The sequence below is a fragment of the Neopsephotus bourkii genome, unplaced genomic scaffold, assembly GCF_033783945.1.
Source record: "Neopsephotus bourkii isolate Nb327-2 ecotype Australia unplaced genomic scaffold, CSIRO-AGI_Nbou_v1 NB_1765, whole genome shotgun sequence".
Lineage (NCBI taxonomy): Eukaryota > Metazoa > Chordata > Aves > Psittaciformes > Psittacidae > Neopsephotus > Neopsephotus bourkii.
In genome coordinates this window covers 8,360,980-8,384,871 of record NW_026902239.1, presented here as the reverse complement: position 1 = coordinate 8,384,871, position 23,892 = coordinate 8,360,980, and the positions used below count along the sequence as shown (strand labels likewise).

The 23,892-nt window shown below is 37.6% G+C and overlaps 1 protein-coding gene across 10 annotated transcripts in view; it reads right to left on the bottom strand.

Annotated features, from left to right (window-relative positions):
• PTPRK (protein tyrosine phosphatase receptor type K) overlaps positions 1–23,892 on the bottom strand; it is a 408,592-nt gene that overhangs the window by 76,251 nt on the left and 308,449 nt on the right. For all 10 annotated transcript variants that reach the window (XM_061378250.1, XM_061378252.1, XM_061378253.1 and 7 more), the window contains exons 8-11: positions 19,332–19,634; positions 8,977–9,086; positions 7,565–7,766; positions 4,561–4,666 (exon numbers count right to left, since the gene is read on the bottom strand). In XM_061378250.1, the coding sequence (XP_061234234.1) occupies positions 4,561–4,666; positions 7,565–7,766; positions 8,977–9,086; positions 19,332–19,634 (721 nt within the window). The remainder of the gene's footprint in view (positions 1–4,560; positions 4,667–7,564; positions 7,767–8,976; positions 9,087–19,331; positions 19,635–23,892) is intronic.

Genomic DNA, 23,892 nt, shown 5'->3' with positions numbered 1-23,892 from the left:
CACCTCTGAGAAGCAAAGCTCTGCCACAGATACCAAATTAAACAACACTCTCTCCACCCTTCCCTCCTCCCCTCCATATCCCCCCCCCCCCCCCATTTTATAGAATAAGGTGTAAATGAGGCATCTTTTCTTTAAGGGTCAAGTCTCTTTGGAGACAAAACCAAAACCAAAATCAAAGATGAAGGGCAGGAGTGTTATATATCAGAAAAGTCTCTTTCAATAGCATTCTTTAAAAACACGCAGCAGTTTTTAGTGTGATAGAAAAGGTATTGCAAAATTTTAAGCATGAAATGATAAAATGTGAAGGTTCTGAAAAAAATTCAAATGAAAGCAATTTACATAAAATATTTCAAAAAATAATGCTTTTGGGGTCCCTACATCTGAAAAGCTACAAACCCTCGAAAAAAATAAGCAGATATACACATTGTAGCCTTCTGCATTTATACAGTTACTTTAAGTTAACACAGTCTTCAGTCTTTAGAGTCTCCATAAAGTCTTGAAGGCTTTAAGTTTTTGTTTGGGGAGGTTTTGCTGTTTGTTTTATTTTATTTATTTATTTTTGCTGTTGTTGCTTAGTGGTTTTTGTTTGTTGTTTTTTTTCAATTATTTTGACAAAGCATTTTTTTTTTTAATAAAAGATGTGCCTATCTGTGTGGGAAACAGGATCTGGCTGTATTTTTCATGCAACATTACAGACTAACAAGACATGGAGGAATACAGTCATTTACCTCTGGGCCCTTTGTGATACCATCTGTTTAAACCCATTTACTAAATGCTATAGGGCCCCAAAGCAGCACTGTTACTCTATGTACTCATAATAGTGTTCAGAAAGGACACCCTGCTGCAAGATGTGAAGAAAGAAGCTAAAGTTAAATTTGCAACTTCAAAAGCAGGGTATTCACTGACTGCAAATGTGGTCTGATATCAGCCTATAAGTGAAAGGTTAACAACTATGCATTCTCCTTTTTTACATATTAATAATTCTAGCTTCAATGATCTTACATTTGCTACACGCTTTTTGTGTAATGGTGTGAATTCAATTTTTGAGAAAGTTTTCTTATGAGTGGTGCTGGGGGAATTCCTACAATAGCAATTTTTTTCTGGTCTTCCCATACATCAAGGAAAGAATAAGAGAGAAATAGAGAGAAAGGAAAAACCTAGATGACAGTAGTCCTTCAACCTGGTGACTAAAATAAATTCTAAGCTATTCTGAAGAGTAATACAAATTTCAAAACCTGCTACGTAAGTTATTGGGATCATAAAGGCCAAACAGTCACCTAAGGCAGCCATGTATGCAGAGAAAGACATAGCAGGTAAAGAGCTCCTCAGCTGAGATTTTGCATGAAGAAATTATTTTTCATGTCAAAACCAACCCCTTTTTTTACTTTTTTTTTACTCAAGAAAACCTGCACAGTACCTCCCTATTGACCAAGACCATTACAGACAGCTGAAGGAAGCCCCTTCCAACAGATCTTCCTTTTCACCTCTCATTAGAAATTCAGGCTTCCAAAGGGGTATGGCAGTGAAAATGTTGTTCGTAATTCAGGCCCAGTGATGATAAAGCATCTTCTCCTTTGACAGGTACCAGACTGACTGAAAGCCTGAGTTACAACCCCAGCTCTTGGAATCCTGACTGATAACTAAGTTTTAGCTGCTTCCTGCCATGGTCCACTTAATTAGTCTAGTTGCAAAATGAAAACAACCTGATTTTGCGTATTGAGTTGCAAGAAAAAAAAACTTTTACAAATCAAATAAAATTAATTTCATAATTAAAAAGTTGTCTATCCTGATTCTGATATACGCTGTTTGTAATCTGCATCTGCAGTAGGATTTGAAAACATAAGATTGCTGTTCTGGTGCTCAATTAGAATCCTTCAGAAGAACGACAGCGACAAATCACATCTTCAGATGAATCAGTGAAGCACCATTGATTCTACTGACTGGTATCTCATCCACAAGATTGATGGTGAAACGGTACATGCTTCAGAGTGAGCCTGAGCCATACAGCCCCATCTCCCCTTCCATTTCTAGTTTGTAACTTGGTTTAAAACTTCAGGAGGCCATAAAGAATGCTAGAGATTACACAGTAACACTTGACAGGGAAGATATGATTAGAGTAATGCTTAAACAGTGATGACTATGGCATCTAGGTTCTTAAATAAATGATTGACAGCTGCATATAGATTACACTTGAGTTAAGGAAAATCCATTTCCTGGGGGGCTGTACTGATGGAAAGGTTGAAGTACAACAAAATCTGATCACAGTATTTTGTTTGTCAAAGTGAAAGAGTATGAGACTAAGCTTTATTATTATCATTATTATTTATTTTTCTTAAAACATGGACATACTGCTATTGCATAAAATGATCTTTTGACCATCTACAGTTCCAGCGATTAGAGCACTGAGTGCAAACAAACCTTTTCAAAAAGTCAACTGTATTCTTCAGTGTCAGGCTGAAAAAGAGCATTTGACTCTCTTTGGTTATGGTAAAGGACATATTTCCTTTGCCTTTTGATGTTAGAAATTACACGTAATCTCTTAGGTTTTAGAAATTAATTAAAGTGGAGAGAAAAGATGGGAGACAGGAAGAGGAACGTATACTTTTTTGAGAACATACTCAAACAACAGTTATTAATACTCTGTCAAACTATCTATTAACATTTAGTACATAGATCCTTTTTGCCATCTTCATAAGTGCTGTAGCTCATGCCATAGTACTGAGGATGCTGCAAGGAAAATTGAGAGATATACATGAGGTGGTGTGCTGTAGGTTTACTCTGCAGTGAGTTACCTGCCTGCCAGCACCGTGCATGGAAAGCAGAACTCCTCAAGCTAGGTACGAGTAATCCTCTAGCCACATACCATCATGCTACCTGTTCACAAAAGAAAACCCCCAGGACAGAAAAGTGCGTTGCGAGAGACCGACCCCTCTCAAAGTGAGTGGTGGGATGGAAGATGAGTGCCTGCTGCTGTCTGCATAAATATACCATACACCAATTGCTGTAAAGAAGACGTGCACCACTGTCAGCAGACCACCATGGTGTCTGGCAGGCGTGCTCTGGGAAAGCCTATGCGTCAACCGACTCGGGAGACCACATACAAGTCTGAAAGGATCTGGTATGGTATAGATGAGAGACAGATACCACATTTCCCAAATAGGGACGGCTTTGGTTACAGCCAGCAACACGACACCTGGAAGTCTTTAAAAGCACCTACAAAGGTGTGTAGTGAGTTTAAGCACTTGCATAACTTGGAACCATTTTCAGATCACAGGATTGGTTTCTGCTGTATCAATTCAACAAAACCCCTATTTTAGGAATCAAAGTTCTGTAGGATGTAGTTCTGTTCATTTTACCATTGCTCACACCCCAAAAAATCCTAGGTTTGGTCCAGGTCAATCTTTCAGAAACTACATATTTCAGAAATGTAGGGGGTTACTATTTATGAATATAAACCCCCCCAGTATCTCCTATAAAAGGAATGACTTCAGATTATCTTCTATAACAGAATATAAATAATTTGAGCATATCGATGATAAGGGTGGCTATATGAAAAGCATATAAAAATGCTTATAGGTACATGACTCATCCCTACAACATCCATGTAAAATATGCGTTTCTTTTAATGAAAACAGACTTAAGAAATAGTTTATTTTCCTATTAGGGAATATTAGGGCTCAGGCACATTACTTGACGGCAGCTGTGCCACAGTAACTGACTTAATGTAACACAGAATTAAATGCATTAGCTCGCATTTCTCTAAAATGTCACAAGGGTAAGAGCATGAAAAGGTTCTGATGTTCAGTAGCTAATTAACCTCCAATTAGTCAACCCTGTCCCTGAATATTGCTGATGCAGCCACATCAGTAAAACGCAAATGCAACCAAATAATGTAACAAAATTTCTGCACTAACGAGTAGAAGCAAAGAGCAGGATGCAGACTAATCTTTGCAAACAGAATTAAATTATCTCTCAATAGAGTGCAGAAAGGGAAAGACCCCTCAAAGTTAACATAAATGAAACACTTTAATATGATTATAGGACACGGCAAATAAAATTTAATAGCTTGCTACATGATTTCTAGTAAGAAGTATTCTGAGAGGAAAAAGGTCAAATAGTTTGTATTCATCACTATTATTCTCTTATTTCCTCTGAGCTTCCAATTTTGCAATCATACATATATGCTATTGAATAGCTGATGTGAAGCACTGAAGAGGAAGTGTTATTTTCAAATCCACTTTCTGACAAACACCTTTCAACCTCATATTTCAGAGACACTGTGAGAAACTAAAATGAAATGATAATGGATAGGAGATTGGTCCTGGGGACCCTAAATCAAACAGGACAGCCAGCAGGATGATTCAGGTCATGACTATTAAAAAAAGAAAAAAATCTTTTTCATTAAAGATCTACTGGCAAGCTCAGCCTAGCTAAGAAAAACAACAGTAAAGTCAAATGAATGTCACTTGGAAATGAACAGCTCTATCGGCTTCCATACAGCATATAATTAACCCAAAAAAATGATCTTGATTATTCAGGGTTTTTAATTTATTTTTTTACCTTATGGGTGCACCTTTGGCCTGTGCTGGTCTCAAGAGTACAGTTATTGTAGTAGCGGTTTCATTGAGAGACGCATCGACTCCTTCGTAGTCTGGTAAAGTGGGAGCTGATTAATGTTGAATAGGAAGGAAAAGAATAAGAATCAAATCAGTGAAAGCATTTTGAATTTTCATGAGATTATTGCTGTTTGCAATATAGTACAAAGCCACAGTCTTCACCAGCCACATGAATCTTTTTTAATGATTTTCTAGTTAGGCTCAATCTTTTACTACAGCAAGAATGGGGACTTCACCAATAACTGACAACCTTACTGCTCCCCCTCAAATCATGGTACCTATCAAGTCAAACAGGTTTATTCAAGGATAGAAAGAGGGAGGCAGTGACTGCCAAGAAACCCTGAGACCAAGAAATCTCATTTTGGCTTCACTATTTCTACCTTACAAAGAACTATAATCACCATCTTGAAGACCAAATCTCTGACACCTCTCTTTTTACTCCTCCAACAATTTAAGAACCTTTTACATATCCTTTTACAGGTCAAAGGAGACCATGCCAATACCAACTCAAGTGCAGTAAAACTGTGCTTGGAAAGACATGCATCTGTGGACTAGAACTATACAGGGGAGTCTATTCGCATGCTGATTTCCTCATTCATTTCTAACAACGCATGGTCAAGCTGCTTATTAATCGGCTTCTGAACCACTGCATTCTTCAGCCCAGTGTATTAAGAAAAAACAAGATCAAAGTCAAAACTAGAAGCAGTTCAGAAACTGATTCACTAATGAAGTGGCTGTCAGGTCTTCATGGCAGCAACCCCCATGTTCTTGGTTGGATGGCTGGTGTTGGTGATTACTTCAACCATCCAACTTTATTCTGCTGCCACAAACCAGTCCTTACTGGTAATATTGTTGCTGACTCTAGCTGTAGCACAAGGAAAAAAAGAGGTTTTTCTGTGATTCAGAAAATGACAAATTTATATTAATTATTAATCTTTAACAAGCTTGAAAACTATCTGTAAGGGTGTTGGTTGGCTTTTTTTTTATATCTTTATATTGTTAATGATGCCTGTGTATTTCAAAATTAATTTTCACAAAAAGGATGTTTCCTAGCAGGATATCAATCATTTCAGTCATAATAATTTTACAATAATATATCAATAGATAGAAGAGCACTGAGAGATTGAAAGCTTTGCTTCATTAGTCCCAGATCTGAGATGAACATAAATATTACTCTTATTTCAGGAAATATTATTTTCTAGAAAAAGTGTTAATTTAATGTTCATTTATAAATTACTGTTTACACCATGTTCACTAGGATCACAGCAACTACTTGTAAGCTTGTTTAAAATGAGTAATTTCTCTCATCATTAAAATAAAGCTAGCATTTCCTGAAACACATTCCTTCCTAAAAAGTGCCAGCTATGCAGAGTGAAACAAGACAACAGCTCAGCATAAAACAGGATGAAAAAAACAACAGGCTGAAATTCAGATATAAAGGGCGTCACAGCCTGCCTTTAAGATTTCCTCATATTAATCATGTTTTGCCAAAAGAACAGACGTATACTGTGTCTAGAAAGCGTGGTTGATGTGATTCTGTTCAAAATTCCTGAAATTTCGGGGTGGAAAACAATCCAAACATGTTAAGGTGCTTATTACTCAAAATACTGAAATGTCTGGGGGACAGACACAGAGCAAGCTATTACATAGTTACACCTTTCTTTGTTTTTTTTTTTTTCCTCCTACAAAATGGTTAGAAGACAAGTATGCAAGTACTACACCACCATTAGCCATGAAAATTTACAAACTGGGATTTACTGTGAAGAAACACAAGGACCATAAAGTAACCTGGGTAAAACATTAGACTTCAAAACAACCTAGTAGATAGAGAAATAGAAAAAAACATTTTGCTTGTTTATCTTTTTTTGGTGATTTGATGGTTGGAGGCTTTTCTTTTGGGTTTGCGGTATGCGGAGTGCTAGTACTTATGTGTTGGGATGGAATTCAACAAATCGTTCCATTTGACTATGACAACTACAGCATTTCACTTGCTACATAATTCAACGAGCCTGATTTTTCTCACATTTTGATTTATGCACGTTTTTGGGAACTGGGTGAGGAGACTATGTGAGTAGTTTCCCATAGAAATGGTAGGTGCACTCCAATACATTATTAACTTCACTTTATAGGACAATAGAAGTTTCATTATGGCATATATTAAGGAAAATACCCGCTTTGTGCTGCTTAAATTTTTAAATGACTGAATTCATTGTTCTCTTCCAAGCTCTGAACTTGCGATGCCATAAAATCAACTCTTTCAAGATATAACAATTTACTTATCTTCTGCTATCAACTTCATGAGAAACTATCCTTTTTTTTGAGAATACTGAAATTGAAAAAAAAAAAAAGCTAAGGCATGGCATTGGACATCACTTTCTTCTAGAGTTTGCAGTGTGGTGTTTAGATAAATAGTGCCAATCTTGGTGCACTGCGGTACGTGAATAAAGGCACAAGGAATCAGGCCTATATGAATCTGGCAAAATAAAATTCACACTTCCTCCTAACCACCCCAATTCTGTTATAGCTGCATGCTACTAAGTGGTGTCACCTTGAGTAAGTCAGCATCTGACTTTACTAATCTGCAAAACAAATACAGTACTTAATGACCTATGGAGTGCTGTAAGGCTTAATTAGTTAAGGTTTGTACAGCACTTCATAATCTTCAGATGAAAGTAGAAGATTACACAAAATCAAACAGTTAACCACTACAGGTGTGCAATTTTCATGTCATGCAAGGATTTATCCCTGAGCTTATGCTACTCTGGCAAATATGCTCAAAAACATTTTCAGTATCATAGTTTCACAACATGACAGGCTTTTCTTAGGGGTTTTCTTTTCCATTCCACACCAGGGCATGATTTTTCCAGTCTTAAAAAAAAAATAATAAAAAAAAAAGTCCAAAAGCATTAGCCTTTATTTTTTTTCCTGCTCTTGTTTTTTGTTTTTACCTGAGATGTTGGTTGTCACATTGATTGTGGTCGCTGGTCCAAACCCTTTGACAGTGCTTGCACGTATGAAGAACTGGTAAGTAGTACCAGGATGCAAGTGTGAGAAGACGTGGTGCGTGCTGTTCCACAGCTTTGAAACAGTTTGCGGAGGTCCTGCAACTGGAACTGCAGGATCAAATGACCTTATGCTGCTATAGCTGACCTGTAAAAAGAATTAGTTTTGTAACAATTGCTGCAGTTTTTGGCACAAGCAGATTAGGTTAGTTTAGCTGGAAAGGAAAAAATGACACATCTACCCAGTCATGTTGGGGATAGCATGGGGACTTGGAGAGACTGCTTCACTTGAAAAAGCTATGCAGGTGCTCTTATCTCTCTTTGTGATTTTAATTCATGTATGTGAAATTTCACTCTTAAATTGCAATCATGACACCCCCGCCATCCTCCCCACCTCCACTAAACCACTGTATTTTTCCCTAATATGTTTCCCTCTCCTTTTCTAATAATCACATTGAAATGCTGTCCAAACCAAGCTAATATATTTAAAGTCAGCAATGATATCTTAATGTACTGGTTTTGACTGGAATTGACAATTTTCTTCCTCACACCTTGTAAGGTGCTGATTTTGGATGTGATTAAAACACAAAAGCTTGTACTTTTGCCCTTCCGATTCTCACTGCATCCCACTGTGGAGGAATGAGTGAGCAGCTGAGTGGGCTGAGCTGCCCACCGGGGTTAACCCACACTATTTAAGGAACTGCGCTAGCGTTAAATAGATAAATAGATCTAAGGGGGTTTGTTTGGTTAGTTAGTTTCTCTTCCTCCTGTAATTCATTACTACACAATATTTTGTCCTCTGGTCCTTTAAAAAAGTGGTGCTGAAGAGGATGGTGTTTGTTCCTCAAATCAGCTGTTTCCTGCCAACCTCCTGTGGAGGTCCCCAGAAGGCTCATATACTAAATACACTTTAAATAGAGTATATATGGAGCTTTCCTTGCAGGGTGACACCTAAAGGTTTGACAAAGCTAAAAAAACATTGCTCCAAATCTAATAACCATCTTGCTTTTCATGTAACTTTCTTTTCCAACAAAGAAGATTTCACAGATCACGGCTGTCATGGCTTTGGAAGATTATATAGTAATGATACAAGATTTTAAAAACTAGCACCTCCCATGTGGATTGTAATATTGTTATAGTCATATGTCAAAGCCACTTGATAGGGACAGCCAGGCAACAACAAATGCACAATCATAATGATTGTTGAGTATCTGATGACTACACAAAATCCCATAATCTGTAAATGAAAGCAGCATATAATTGAATAGATGCCTACAGAGCAAACACCCACCATCAGCCACCTCTCTTGCTGCTCTTTCCTAGCCCTATCCAGTGCTTGTTAGCTGTTTAATGATTACCTCATACTGAGTAATGATGCCATTTGGATCCACAGGTTCCTTCCAGTTGAGGAAGATCTTATCTTCAAAAGGAGTTCCTTTCACCGACTTCGCAGGTATAGGGCCTGGCACTACAAATAAAATAAAATTAAAAAAACCCAGGAAATTCAAGAGACAGAAAAATTAAAGAGGTGACAGAACATCCTATTAAAAACAAAAGTGAGTGCAGGTCTATTTTTATTAATATTCATTCACATGCAAAAGGCAGTGGTAGGGAGTATGAAAAAACACTTCAAAGTGGATTTTGTCATTCACGGTGCAGAGAGAGCATGAAGTTGAAACGTTATCCCAGCATATGGTTTTCAAAACTTCATGCAAAGTCAAATTGTCTCGTTGTATAGCCGGGGGAAACAGTTCAAGCTAGATTGTGACTTCAGGGAACATCACTGAATTCTGTAATGAGCGTATCTTAGGACAAGGACTACATGGTTTTAAAATCCTTTTAAAAAGAAAAATCAAAGGCAAGGAAGAGCCTCTGTTATACAGCATCTTCCAAACAAGAGAACTGCTTACAAAATAGTTTTCAGTCACCCCTTCTTATGATTTGTTGTTTTAAAAGAAATCCTGGTTTAATGAGGGGGCTGGGCACAGGGCAAGCACACCAGCTCAAGCTGCCACTTCTTTCAGCCACCGACATGCTTCTGCTACAGAAGGACTAAAACTGCTTACTTCAAATCTTTCCAACAAGAGGCATTTTCAAAGCTTTGAACTGAACCACACTAAGATGACCCTACTTTCATACTTTAAATGGAACCAATATCCCTGGTGTAATAACAAGTCTGAAGTGTCACCTCAGGCCTCTCTGCCTGAGTGATTCACAGGACCTGGTAATCCCATCAGCACCACGCAGGAGCACCTAGTTATCTCTCATTTCAGCTTACAAGATATTTTTGCCTGCTAGTATGGTTCCTTTTCAACCACAGCAGCTCACCTAGATTTGAACACATACACTCTGAAAGAAGGCAATGAGGATAAAAGAATGCCTGAAGAAACCCTGAACCCGAAGAAAAAACTCCCCTCCCCAAAAACAAAAGCCAACATTGCCCAAATCTGCAGTCCTTCAAGCTAAAATGTTACTTCTATTAATTTATTGACATATATTTCTCTCCCCATCTTAATCGGCCTATTTTCTTCAATGCAACTGTCAGTGAGCCTCACACATGACATTTCTTGGGTATTAATTATCAAAGCAGTCTGAAGTTTTACAAAGAGCAAAAATAAATTAAAACCCACTGGATCAAAGGAAGCACCAGGCACTGTGCTAGCAGCACAAGGGAGTGAATGGTCTGTCCCAATAGTGGGATTTATTTCAGTCTACACAGAAGCTATGAATTATGATCTGACCCTTGGTACAAACAACGCAATTTGGCACATTAATAATAAATTCATGGAGTCAAAAAAGCCCACAAATAAACAGATGAGAGCTTCACAGAAACTGCTCATCCATCTGTCAGAGGAAAACTTAGAAAAAGTTAACTAAACTCATAGGCTGCTGCTTTGCTTCAGTCCCAGTACAGACTGGGCAGTGGATGAAGGCTGACACGCCATGACAGCCCCTGTGTGCTGTTCGTGGCATTGAGAGACTTGCTGTAGGCAACATTTTGTTTTTCATGGGAACGTTCTACTGTTTTTCTTGTCTATATGTCAGACGAGAGATGAACATACTCTCATGCACACATTTTCCCTGGGCGATGTGTGCACATATGTGTGTGTATAGGTGTGCACACCCGTGTGCATGTACATCTGTGTTTGGGAGAAAACACAGGAACACACCAGGGCATGCACAAAGAATACGAAATGTGATATTAAAGCACATTAAAGCATACGAGGTAAAATGAACCTGACGAATTGTTCAAAATCATGAAAAAATACTTTTTTTCTGGTGCTTTTAAAAGATGTGTTTCATATTCAATTGAAATTCTGTGCATTTGAAACTGGCTCTACATTTGGGGGTTGCATAAAGCCTTCCATATTTTCTGTTTAAACACCCAAGTGGGAGAAGCCTCTAGGCTCATCACATCACATGAGTGCGTTTTCTTCTCTTACAATATAAAATCTGATGCTTTGTGGCAGTGGCAGCAATGTTAAACTGACTGGAACTACTGAACGATCCCAGTTAGTTTCATGCTATTCTTCCCACTGACATGGGGAGGGCACAAGAACAGAAGCTAGCACAGCGATGAGCAGCTTGCTGCAATCACAGTAAAAATAAAGTCAGAAAGTAAAAGAGAGCAAGTGTCTGAAAAAAAAAAAAAAAAAAGAGGAGTGATTCCCCACAAACCTCACCCACCCCTGCAAATTCACAAAAAATGAAGCTTGGGATCATCTTAAATTATTTCAGAGCTCAAACAGAATTAAAGAAACAAATAAAAGTTCAAATGCCTAAAAAAATAAATTAATTTGAGTTTGAAGGACATGTTTTCATAGGTCTGAAGTTATTTTTTCACTTTCATTTTTCAGTTCAGCCACAGCAAGAACATCTTTTAATTGCAAAGGGGCGAAAGGAACTGAGGAAAGAGGAAAGCAGTAGCAAAGGAATTTGAATAAGGGACAGATTATCTGTGAGCAGGCCCATAGATTCATCAGCCAGGTTAGTCAAAATTATGCATGAACATCCACATTTGTGGTTTTATGTCTTTGTTCTCGGGTCAGTATTAATTACAAACAGAAGTTTATAAAAAGCTCAAATTAGTAAAAAGACCCCAAAACACAGAAAAGAAGAACAGCAAAGTAACCTGTTGGTAATACTATTGTGAAGACTTAAACCGTATCTCTCCATGTAGGCAGCCATTGCTGCCTGTTCCCTATGACTCCCAGCAGGCCTCCAAGGACTTAAGAAATAACCTTAAATTCCATCTTTCCAAAGTGATGTTAAGATCTTTCCCTTTCATAAAAATATTTAGCGAGGACTCAGGTGAAAAAACAGCCAGGTAAACATCATCCTTGAGCTGACAATAGCTTTCAGAAACCTCTTCACAAACAGCCCAAAAGGCTTTTTTCAGACTTGCATTTCCAGAAGCCCCATTGCTCACCACAGTGCCTCTCTGCTGCCTTTTCAACTCCCATTCTTCTTCCTGCGCAAGCTCTTGCTCTTCTCCTTGTACTTATGGACAGTCTATGCTAAATCAAAACATTCAAGACTATTTCAAGTGTATCTTAATGTGAAGTATGTGACTTAAGATTCCCTATCAAGCTAGGTATCTGACTGAGCTGAAAAGTGTAAGTAGCTGCTAGAGGAGATAGGCTTGGACCTTTTGGCCCCTGTACTTCCCTTTAAAAAGATTCTGGTCCCACTGATTTTCTTTCATTCTCCTGACCTTGTGAAGTGTGACCCCACCATCTGTCAGGGACAACAACAGTAAACACTCCTTCTTTCACATGTATTATTCTGTGATCCACTTCTAACAAGTCAAGATTTACACTTATCTGAAGAAGTGAAATCATTTAGGTAGGTTTAACTATATGGCTTTCAGAAGAGCAGGGGAGTTTTTGAACTTAAGCAAAGAAATAAAATATTTTCCCCATAAAAAAGTATAAAAACATAAAATTCGCATGTATACAAAAGGAACATAAAAAAAAGTCAAAGGGAATTTCAGCACAATTTTATAGTGGAAACATCACACGCTTTTCTTTCATGATTTACATGTATCTCCAGAGCCCTTTTAATGAAGCTATATATCAGTACAATAAATAGCTGATAATCTTTTCTTTACATACATGTAGGATGGACTTTTATAAATACCATGCATAATAAAAGTACAAACTATCAATCTGGTATTAGACCAATTCATTTTAGAGCAATATATTTGCATTGAATTATGTCATAGTCACAGATAAATTGTTATACACAAGTAGTGTCACCTAAACCTTGTTTTACACTAACTTAATAGGAAGTTTATATTATAATATGTTACTTCTGGTAAAACAATGTATTTACTGACAACAACCACTATAAAAATGAATTTATATTACTTCAGTTTTCCTGGTACAAAATGAAAGTGCATGTAAACAGAGTATTTTATTAATATTATACACTGTGAAAGCCGTGCAGAGTATTGTTACACTATATGGTAAAGGCTATGTGCAGATACATGCACAATTACACTGGGAAAAATTCCTCAGTGGTAGTCAAAAAGCAAAGGTATATCAGCAGGAAACTTAGAGCCTTTCTCTGAAGATAGATGATAATTTTCAAGAGATGTTGACTGTCAATCTCTTTTATTGTTTAAATGTTACAAGCAATTAAAATGGCCCACCTTTCCGTTGGCTTTTTCTGAGGGATTTACCATTTGAACTTTATGCTTTGCTACAATTCTAGACTAAGGCTTAAATGGGAGCAAATTTTATATAACAGGGGGAAATACCAGAATTACTATTTCTAGTCTTTACTGTAAAAGCATTTTCACCAAAGGTAGTGACAGAAATTACTTTGGAAATTGTTCAAGCTGCTCCATTTACAGCAAAGAACAAAGTGCTATTGAGAAGAAAACTGGTTGCCTATTAAAGTCTCCTTTGGTGCACATGCCCTTTGGTTAAATGATCTCTCCTCCTGGAGAAGCTGGGCTGGGCACTCCAGGGGGCAATGGAGCAATGGGGCCGTGCCCACAGTCCAGCATGGGTGTGCATCAGCTAGCTGGGGCCACTGCAGGACTGCACAGCACTGACCTGTTCACACCTGTGATGGTTCCCAATTCCTTCCAGCCTATATAAAATTACTAATGTAACAAACATAAATGCTTACAACCAAGCTACTAAATAAGCTGACAGAGACTAATCAGTCTCAGTGAAGGAAGCAATCACTATAGATATTGGTGCAAATATCAACTGGGGTTAAGTCCACAAGTTCTGCATTTGCTGAATTCAGGCACCTAACAGTTAAGTCTTTTTACACCACATGCTGACTTCAGCACTCCTCATTTCTGGGATTTGGATGTGTTTCTCCATGTCTGGGTGAAATAACCTCACATACTTTACAGCTTTCTAAAAATATGCAAATCAGTATTTGGAAAGTGCTTTCAGCTAGTGCATGGCTTTGGAATAATGGGAACTTGTGGGCCCAGGTGTAAGCCCTCATTCTGTTGCAAACTGCTGAATAGCTGCTAATTCTGGCCTATTTGCAGGCATCGTTCTGTCAAACACACGGTTTCAACAAAGAATCTCCTATGCAATCACTTTTTCAGCTATAAAGCTTCTAATATAGGTACCTAAAGGAAATTAAAGTAGGAAGTTGTTTCAGCCAGAGTACATAATTCTGTGCTTCAGGGCCAATTTTTCCTTAGCTATTAATGTAAAACTTAGCTTATATCTCTAGTCTTTGCAATATTTTAAAACAGCTTACTTTGTTTTGTTTGGCTCTCAATGATATGCCAATAACAAATCTTACCTATCATCTTAAAAAATAATTGGGGTTATTTTCACAAGCTGAAGGACAAATAAGGATACCCCAGGCTATCCAGGCTCCTTTTATCAATGGCAGTAGGTTGGGTATAATCAGTTTTGGTTCACTCCTGCTGAGCACATAAAAATTCCTCCCTTATTTGACTACATTAATGCTAAATTTTGCCACTGCTAATGACACATATGTCACTAGTCTTCCTTTTAGCTCAAGGACTGAGGTCAATAACTTTAGGAATGGCATTTATAGACAACTTCAGATTGAAACTGTCATCTCTTAGTCATGGGTTTCTCTTTATTAATTGCAATCATTTGCTGATTTTCCCCCCAACACCATTAGTATACTGGGTTCACCTCAGATCCTCACATCCTTGTTTAGTCACAAGGCTACGTATGTTACACATTTTTTGAGACAGTTTGCCATTTCAAGCAATCTTTGTCTGCTCAGCTCACTGCATTAACTTTTCTCCCAGGTGGGCTGTTTTTGTTACTTTTAAAATGCTACCAGTAGAGTTTTAAGTCTGCTTTTTCAGAGCTCCTTGATGCATTGTTCATTTGTTCATTTCCTTTGATCAAAGCATATTTTCTACATTTTCCTCCTCTCCCCTATACTCTCTTCTGTCTTTTCCTTGGGTGCCAGAAGATTTGAAAAAGCACAAAGGAAAAAGTGCTATTTGTAGCAAATATTTGTAGTAAATAATAAAGGGGGAAAGGAGGTGCAGAGAATGAGTTGCGGGGGGTTTCAATTTTTTGTTTTGTTAGTTTGTTTTGGTTTTTGTTCTTTTGGTTTTGGTTGGTTGTGGTTTTTTTTTAGGCAACTGACAAAACTTACAATGCTCAATCACAAAAAATATTAAATGTCAACTACTTTCATAAAATTCCCCTTCTCAAAGCTGGTGGAAGATATTTCTTCTTTATACATCTAGTCAGTATATAAAGTATTACATCTTTTAATTAAAAAAATAAAACCTAAACATTTTCCCCTTCTTCTGCTGTTGCTCAGAATAGTAAGCCTGCTGGAGCTTTCCTAGGGTGCATGAGCAGTGGCTGGACAGTTGGTGTCTTAACCCTGCACTCTAGCTCCAGATATCTCTGCATGGAGCTGAATGAGCCATACTCAGAAAAAACATGGGACCTCATTTGTGTCCAACGAGTATGTCCTGTGGTTCAGACCAAAGCACTGGTATACTTTAAGCCCCAAAATGGGTAGTTACCCTCCACTAAGAGGCCTTTTAAAATTAGCTGTTTGCACGCTGTTAGCTGACACACTTCCTTACTAGTTATAAAATCACCACTGAACACTTTAACCTTCACCATTTGCTTTCTCCATAGCTACACCCTCAGAGCTAATATCACTATTCCTGTTAATCCACTGCTTTTTGCATCTGTTTGCAATTAAAAATTAAGGAAGTATTTATTTGCTTTAATCCCATTCGCTGTCCGTTGCTCTTACAAAGGGTCCCTTTGAGTTTGTAGTGCCCTTGTCAATAGGCAGCTCCAAGAATGTGTGCCTGCTGTTGATTTATGCCAAGTGATAAATTTACTGGTGGTTCTTGTACTTTGCTTCAAAATGCCAAACATCACCTTTGCCCAGCATGTATTCACCCCCAGATTGTGCAAACCTTTCTCTTCTTCCTTCTCTTCAAACATTGTATGTCTGCTGTACAAGTCAGATGAAGCAGCAAGCACAGATAATACTGAGTGCCTGGTTACTCAGAACTTCCTTCCAAACCTCAGAAGCAGTGTGATCTCTCCCCAGAGTGAAAGACAGGTGTTTCACTTCTAAAACATTCACAAACTTCCTTGTTTTCACCTTCTTTTTGCACAACTTGTTTAACAGTTTATTGCTCAAGGGCTTTTTATTTTAGTGTGATACAGCTTTCTGCCGATTACTATGATATGCTTTAAAGATTAATTCCATCTACCCAAGTTAAACAGAAGTATTTAAACAACCAAGTATTCAGATCTAGCTCTGGTCAAAAAGTGGGTTTTTTCAGACTGATATTCCTGGACTTTGCTTTCCTGTAGATACTGAATTATAAGCTATTAAACCCCTCTTTATTTCTCAATCATTGTTACAAAGGTCTAAAGCACAGCTTTTGAATCTTACCCTGTTCTTCTACTAATTGTTTCTTGAATTAGTTCTTCTTGTGGTGTCATACATGGCTCACTTATCACTCAGCACTCTCACAGGTCTGAATATTTCTGGAACACCCCAACTCAGCTGTGCAGCCTTAAATTAATGTGAACCTGTGTGAAAAACAACCAGGGATCCTCACTGTCTCACACCAGAGCCTCGCAGAAGTCCAAATTCCTCTGCACTTGAGGAATCCCAGAAATTCAAAAATGTGAAAAACTCCTGGCAGAAGGCGAGATGATAGAAGTAGAGAAATGAAAGGAAAAATGTAAACAAAACAACAACAGCAGCAAAAAGACCAGAAAAAGACAGACAGGTGGAAGCATGGGGAAAATGGATAAAGCAACAGAAGTTTAGGGGAAAATGGTAGAAAAGAAGAGAGACAAGAAAACCTCTTACTCCAATAGTCTACAAAGTTTTTACTTGATCAGCAGATTTTTGTAAGAAAGAATGGCATTGGAAAGAACACTACACTACAGAAAACCTAACAAAAATTTAAGCACCTGTTGCCATCAGGGGTTTTAAAAGTTTCTGTTTATGACAGGTACATGAAGTAAGTGCACAGCTTCAGATAATCATGTAATACATGGCTATTCCTAATTAATGCTATTTGCAAAAATGTGGGAAAATAGTGTGATGCTTCTATTTCTTTCTACTAAATGAATCACTGTTAATGCCCTCAAATTGCAACGAACACCGTGTTTATTCTGTGAAACTGGCAAAAATAATGAAGACAGTGAGGCTATATCTGACTACATGTGCAAAGTGCAGGGCACATAATTACCTATCAGACAGATACTTGATTGCTTGGACATGGGACTAAACTAGCATCATACACATAAGCAGTCAACCACAGCACTTAAGTTCACCACTGCTATGCACTATCAAGGAAAACTTAAGGTATGAATACATCTTTGATCCTCCAACATAGCTGAAAGCCCTGCACATTGCCTGCATTCTCTGTATTTTGAAATGCATGGCAAAATGGGCATAAACTTCCAAGTCAATCAGTAGGATGCAATTAAAAATCTGCATTTTTATGCCTGAGAGTATCACTGAGTAGAGCGCACAAGAGGCTATTTTCAGACCACAAGCATTATTACCACCAATGTCTCTAAATATAGGTACCTTTTAGAATGTATTAATCCCTCCATGAAAGCAACATCTGCTTGAAATAGTTTACCTTAGCAACTTCTGCCCAGTAGGAGAGGCTTCTACACTATTATAACTCTGACACCAATGCTAAGTCTAAACAAGTTCACTGACAGCACACTGGTGTGTTAGCCAGAGATCAAAACTTGACTTGTGTGCATCATTTCCTAATACAGTCCACAGCAAAACCAAAAGGCATAATACGTGCACTTGACTCTGGTCTAGGCGAGCACCCCTATAGTGATCAGCCACCATCTCCACACATCTAACTAAATCAAAGCTATCAGAAACAGTAACCTTTCTTGAAAACTTGGTTAAAAAGAAATTCCATATTCTGTGGACATAACAAATTTTTTTTTATTTTTTTTTTAAACCTCAAGGAAAATAGCAACCATAAAAATCTGTAATGTAAACACAGGTACAGAAACAATTCCTCACGGATTATATTTACCATTCACCTCAAAAAAAGAGTAATGCTAAAATTTGAATTGCATGAAATATTCTAATTCTGTACTTGTTAGTGCTCTTCACATGATGCATCTATGTCTCTATAGTTTTCTACCTATTTTAAAAAACGGTTTCCCTCCTTTATTGCAACAGTCAACATATTCCTCTCCTATTTCTTATAAAACTGAAAAATATGGCAAAAAGTGCCATCAGATTCTAACCTTGACTGCTCTCCATATAAAAGCTATACTCCCCAATCCTTTATTTTACAGGTAAGCAAACACACTATCTTTTTTAATTTTACCTTTTTATGTATCTTCAGTTTTACATTAATCCAAGTTGGGTTGTTCTTTTTGTCACTTACAGCAGCATGTATTTTAATATTGTTGTTGTATTTAGATTTCATGAAAATATTGACAAGAAAAGCAAACTTCAGTTGCTCTTTGCAACCATATTTTAAATGTTATTAGGGAAAAATATCTATTTTAATTTCTTTCATACCAAGATTCATAGCTTAACCACTGAATGCCACCATTAACACATCTACATCTCTACTTTATTTCTTCCCCAGTATGGTAAGTTCAACTCTCTCAACATTGAAATTTCATTGAAAGCATTTTAAAGAGGAATCATAGAGTATTTTGAGTTGGAAGGGGCCCAAAAGGATCACTGAGTCCAACTCCCAGGTTGTCAAAATAATAATATGATAGGTGGCTTTCAAATAGTTAACAGATACTACATGCTGTAACGTGCAATATAAAGTATTTGCTGAAGAGGTTTTAAATCCTAAATAGAGTCTTTAAGCACTGAATTAAATATTTATATATAATTTACAGAATTAAATTAATTTTCAAATACTACACCTAATACTGTGAAGACGACCTCACCTAACACCACCATGTGTTTCTCATCACCTGCATTAAGGCATTTTTGGAATTACTGGGAAGCCATCCTTTTCTTGCAAGAGAGAGATTCAGTTTGACTTGTGCTACGTGGACAGTTTCAGCTATGTATGCAGGGTGACAGCTATAATAATTATATACTGCTAACATTTTGGGGCTAATTAATACATTAATAGAAGAGAACTTCCATCCTTCAGGACACATATTGTAACATACACAGTCATTTCCATTCACCTATCTAGACTGGACTTGGATTTAATTTCTATAACAGTATTTAGACATACCATCTTCATCTGTCTGGATAATGGTCTCTTCACTTTCCTTCCTCCCTTCTGGGTTGGTTAAGATCATTTTGAGGCTGACATTTGTGTAGGGCGGCAGGTGATCCACGACATGCTGGGGTGCTTTAGGGTCCATGTCCAAGCAGTCTGCCTTGCTCTCATTGTGTCCGCAGAAGTAGTGGTAGCATATAGTGACATTGAAAGTGTGGCAGCGAGTGATGTTGTAACCCAGAGATTCCCAATCCACAGCAATGTGTCTGGCCTGTATCTCAGCAATCTTCAAAGTTTTCGGTGTTCTCATAGGTTCTAGAACACAGAGTATAATAAAGAAAAACACCATTAACATTCGTAATCCTTGCACTTAACTGTAGCTGGTAGATGATACCTCTGGGAACATGAAAGGAGGTACCCAACAAACACGGACTCATTACTAGAAGTATCATCCTCTGTACAGGTACCCTGAAGTGAAAAGAAACTGACAGTCTTTTTTTTACTTCATTCTTCTCTGGCCTCTCTTTGCAGGCTTCAATCAGTGATTAAGACTTAACAACAGTAAGAAAAAGAACTGTTAATTAGCAGATGCAAGAAAAGTGACCAAAAGGCCACCCAGCTGTCACTGCTGGCTTCCCTTCTTGAATGCCCCCTTACCAGTTTTTTCTTCAGCTGTGTAAATTATGTAATACATCACAGTGGTAAAGAGTCAACATTCACCCTACTCTGATTTATCATGCCATCAAGCAATGCTGTAAACTAATTATATTAATTACCTCATTGAGCTAGCAGTTACAAAAGTAATGCAGATATTAATTATTGTTTATTATGTAGTTATTAAGTTATTCATTCAAGCAAACCCCCTTAGAAATTGTACAAAAAGTGTTTCTGGGTATGTATTTGCATCCTGCTTCTTTCAGATCCCCAAAACTTTGCCTCTACGTTGTTCTGAATGGGTATCTCTGACCTGCCACCCAAGCTCAGCTGCTCTCCACACATGCAGTTCCACCAGCAGAGTCCGAGATGCTCCCCAAGCTGTCATCAATCTTTCATTATCTCCCTAGTGCATTCATTCCTCATGCAAGGCTAACTTTTATCATTAAACTTAATTAAAATTATTACACAATAAAAATCATGACCATGACTATATATACTAGAGTTTCACTGGAAATACAGCAAGGGTTTTTTATACCCTGCTAATACATCCTTCTTCATAAGAGAAAATAAAGCCTGCTGTAGGTACAACAGCTTCAGCCTTGGTTCTTGCTAGTGTAAGGTAGAGTCAAGATTGTTCAAGGAAATGAAATATAGGACTTCTTATTCTGGGCATAACAGTTCTTTGTAACTTGCATTTATGCAACTACAGTCCCAAACAGGCTAACAACCTGCCAAAAGCACAGATGGTATACTGAAATAAGGAAATGTGAATCAGTGTAATCTATTCAGCATGCACTTTGCCAGACAAACTGCAAACATTTAGTTCCAAACATCAAAACAATCGCATTCTAAATATAACATAAAGGTATTCCTAGTAACATGATGAGTGTTGCGGATTTAAAAAAGTGCCTATTTGTTTCTGTGATCTACCATTCCCTTTTTGGATTTTGAAAAAGCATGTTCTCTTTGCCCTTAAATGCCGATTTATCATATACATGGTGAAAAATATAAATGAGTAAGTAGAAATCCTGGGCAGTAGGTTTCTCAACATAATGTACACTGTAACAACAGAGATGTGAACCTGAAAGATGGCATTGAAAAGGTCCTTGAGAGATAAGACACTTGAAGAGAAGAAGGTAAAAAAAAGGGGGTTTATAGAGTAAACAATGGCTGGTGCTTTAGCAAGTACAGACAAGTCTGAGACAGTCACAAAAGACAAAAAAAGGGGACAGCAACACAGCAGAGCTACTGAAACTGTTGGCAGAAGTCTCCAAGGAATCAGCATTTTCATTTTAATAATTTCCTTTTATTTTACTAATCTGAGTTGTGTCTCAGTCACCTCATAGCAGAGACGGAATTCAAACCTGAATTTAAAATTTATTGGAGCCTCTAATATAAACACAACATAATACACGTCGTCTAGTCACGAAGGTTGAATCTGTTAATGTCTGAAGCTGAGTAATCAGTAAAAGAAAATTCACTCAATTTTCATCTTGCTTCTTTCATGACAAGACTTAAACTGCATTCACACCATGCACTTTCAAAAGAGCAGAAAAAATAAAAGCTTTGTTAATCTTAAAGAAAAATTATTTTACAATTCTATGCAAATTTTACAAGCGTGTTACAGTATCAGAAGAGATAGTGAAAAGCATCCTTTATTCACCTGTCAAAAAGGAAAGAATGAAAGACAGAGTGTGATCTCGCTTTCTCACAACTATTCCTTTCTTTGGCAGAAATTAAACTTCTGCAAAATTGAGATGGTAATTAAAGTCTGCAGAGTCTCTCAACAGCTTTGGTAAACTCTGCCAACTGTCCCACTGCTCCTAAAATGATACTTTAAAAACACAATTTTACTCTTGCTTCTGGGCAACATTCATCTCGGGCTCTCCAGAGGTAAAGACCAATTGTTTTAAACTACTACACCACAAAACCTCCATCTGTGACACCTTAGTAGAAAGCAATCTTCAAATAATTATTTTTCTCAGATAAAGCACCGTTGAAATTTTGAGTAGGCTTCCCAAAAATCTCTGCATTTCATTAAGAGCAACTATCTTGATGAGGGCAAAAAGAAGTGTTCATCTTCCATTTCTCCCTTTCCCCATTACACATTAAGATCTGCGTTTCACTAAACCACTTCCTTAATGCTACTGGGATTTAATTTCAATTTATGCATTCACTTCTGACCTCTGGATACTCTTTCAGTGCTACTAATGCAGGGAAATCAATTCACATCTTGTCTTTCCAGTTGCAGTTTTCCCACCTTTTTTCCTTCAGAACTTTTACTCAAAACACATGGACATTCAAGCAAATTACTCTCACTTCTTTGCTGAATTACTCACATCAAATTTGTACTATGTGTCAAAGAAGGAAGAAATAAGTGTCTCAGAGTATCTGTTTGTTCCTTACCCTATCAGCTGGAGTTTCAATAATAATGGCAGAAAGCACTTAATATTTTCCAAACATTAATCTACTAATTACTCCTATGAGACACGTAAATGGTGTTAATCCTTTTCTGCAAGGAGAAAAAGACACAAAAAGGTTAATAGCTTGTTCAAAGTTACAAAGTGATTTACTGCCAGGGCCATAAGAAAACTGAGTGCTACCCAGCTCCCAGGTCACCAAGTGGTCTGGCCACCACATTGCATCAGCCAGCAGCAGCAGTTTATTTGCCGGTGTTTCCACCAAAACGCTAACTCCACTTCTCACTTCTAGGGGGACTTTTTTTTTTTTTGTGTGTGTGTGTGTGTTTTGGTTGGTTTGCTTTTTTTTTATTGTTTGGGGTTTTTTTTTTGGTTGCTGCTGGGTTGGTTTTTTTCTTACAGCAACTTTGAAAAAGTGGAACATGGCCAGGCACTAAGTGAACGGCTGAGCATAAGGACAAGTTATTTAAAAAACAATAGTTTGGCTTATTCATTTTGAAAGATTTCTTGATTGACAGCTTCAAATTTCAGTTAAACTGAATACTATTTTGCACTAGATCTTGTATTTAAAATTAAAATTTTAGGGAGGAGGTATTCATAATTTATTTCTTTAGGCCTTTTTCTCCAGCAGAAAATATGTCTGAGATGGGAAAAAATTCCTTTTGGTGATAGCAGAAAGTACTCAGGGCTTCTTCTGTTACAGGAAATTAAATATCCTGTGGCTGTATCAAGCTCTTAGACAGCATCTGCCAGTCAGGATATTCACATCTTCAAACAGAAATATGGCAGTAAGGCATAGCAAGAATTTGGTGGTGGTGGTGGCAGGGTGGCTTTAAATCTTCCCAGGCCTCTCTGCTGATGGCAGGCTCCCTTCTGCCAGACCCTTCCTGCATATGAGCTGCTACTACAACCTCTGCTCCATTCCCACCTCTGTTTATGGCCAGCTTCTCTCTCTGCCCTTTTCTTTCAATGCCTAGCAATACCCAGCTCTGTTATCTTCCTCCTCCTCACCCTCCCTTTATCTCTGGCAAACAAATACTACCAAGCACCTATTGCCTCATCATCTGATCTGACTGTTTTTATAATAACTGAATCAAATAAAACCAGAGGCATTGGGAGACTATAAAAAAAATAAAACCCCCAGAATAATAAAAGAGATCTCTACACTAGCACAGATTACTAAGTCTTCATTCCTTATCCAGGAACCGTGTTAAATAAAAGAATTATAAGCACATGGAACTCACTCACAACAATTTATGGATCAAGAAGATTTAACCCAACTTTACGGGATAAAATAAAGAACAGCTTTAATAATTCTCCAAAGGTTAATAATCCATGGGTAGATGGCAAAAGAGACAGAACCTGTTGACCCCATACCACCTCTCAACTGCAACATGAATTAATAAGACACTCCAGATAACAGATAAAATTAAATTCAATTTCTTTAGTGCTTGATAAGCAACACGTGATCTGATAGGTCAATATCAGAACCGCTT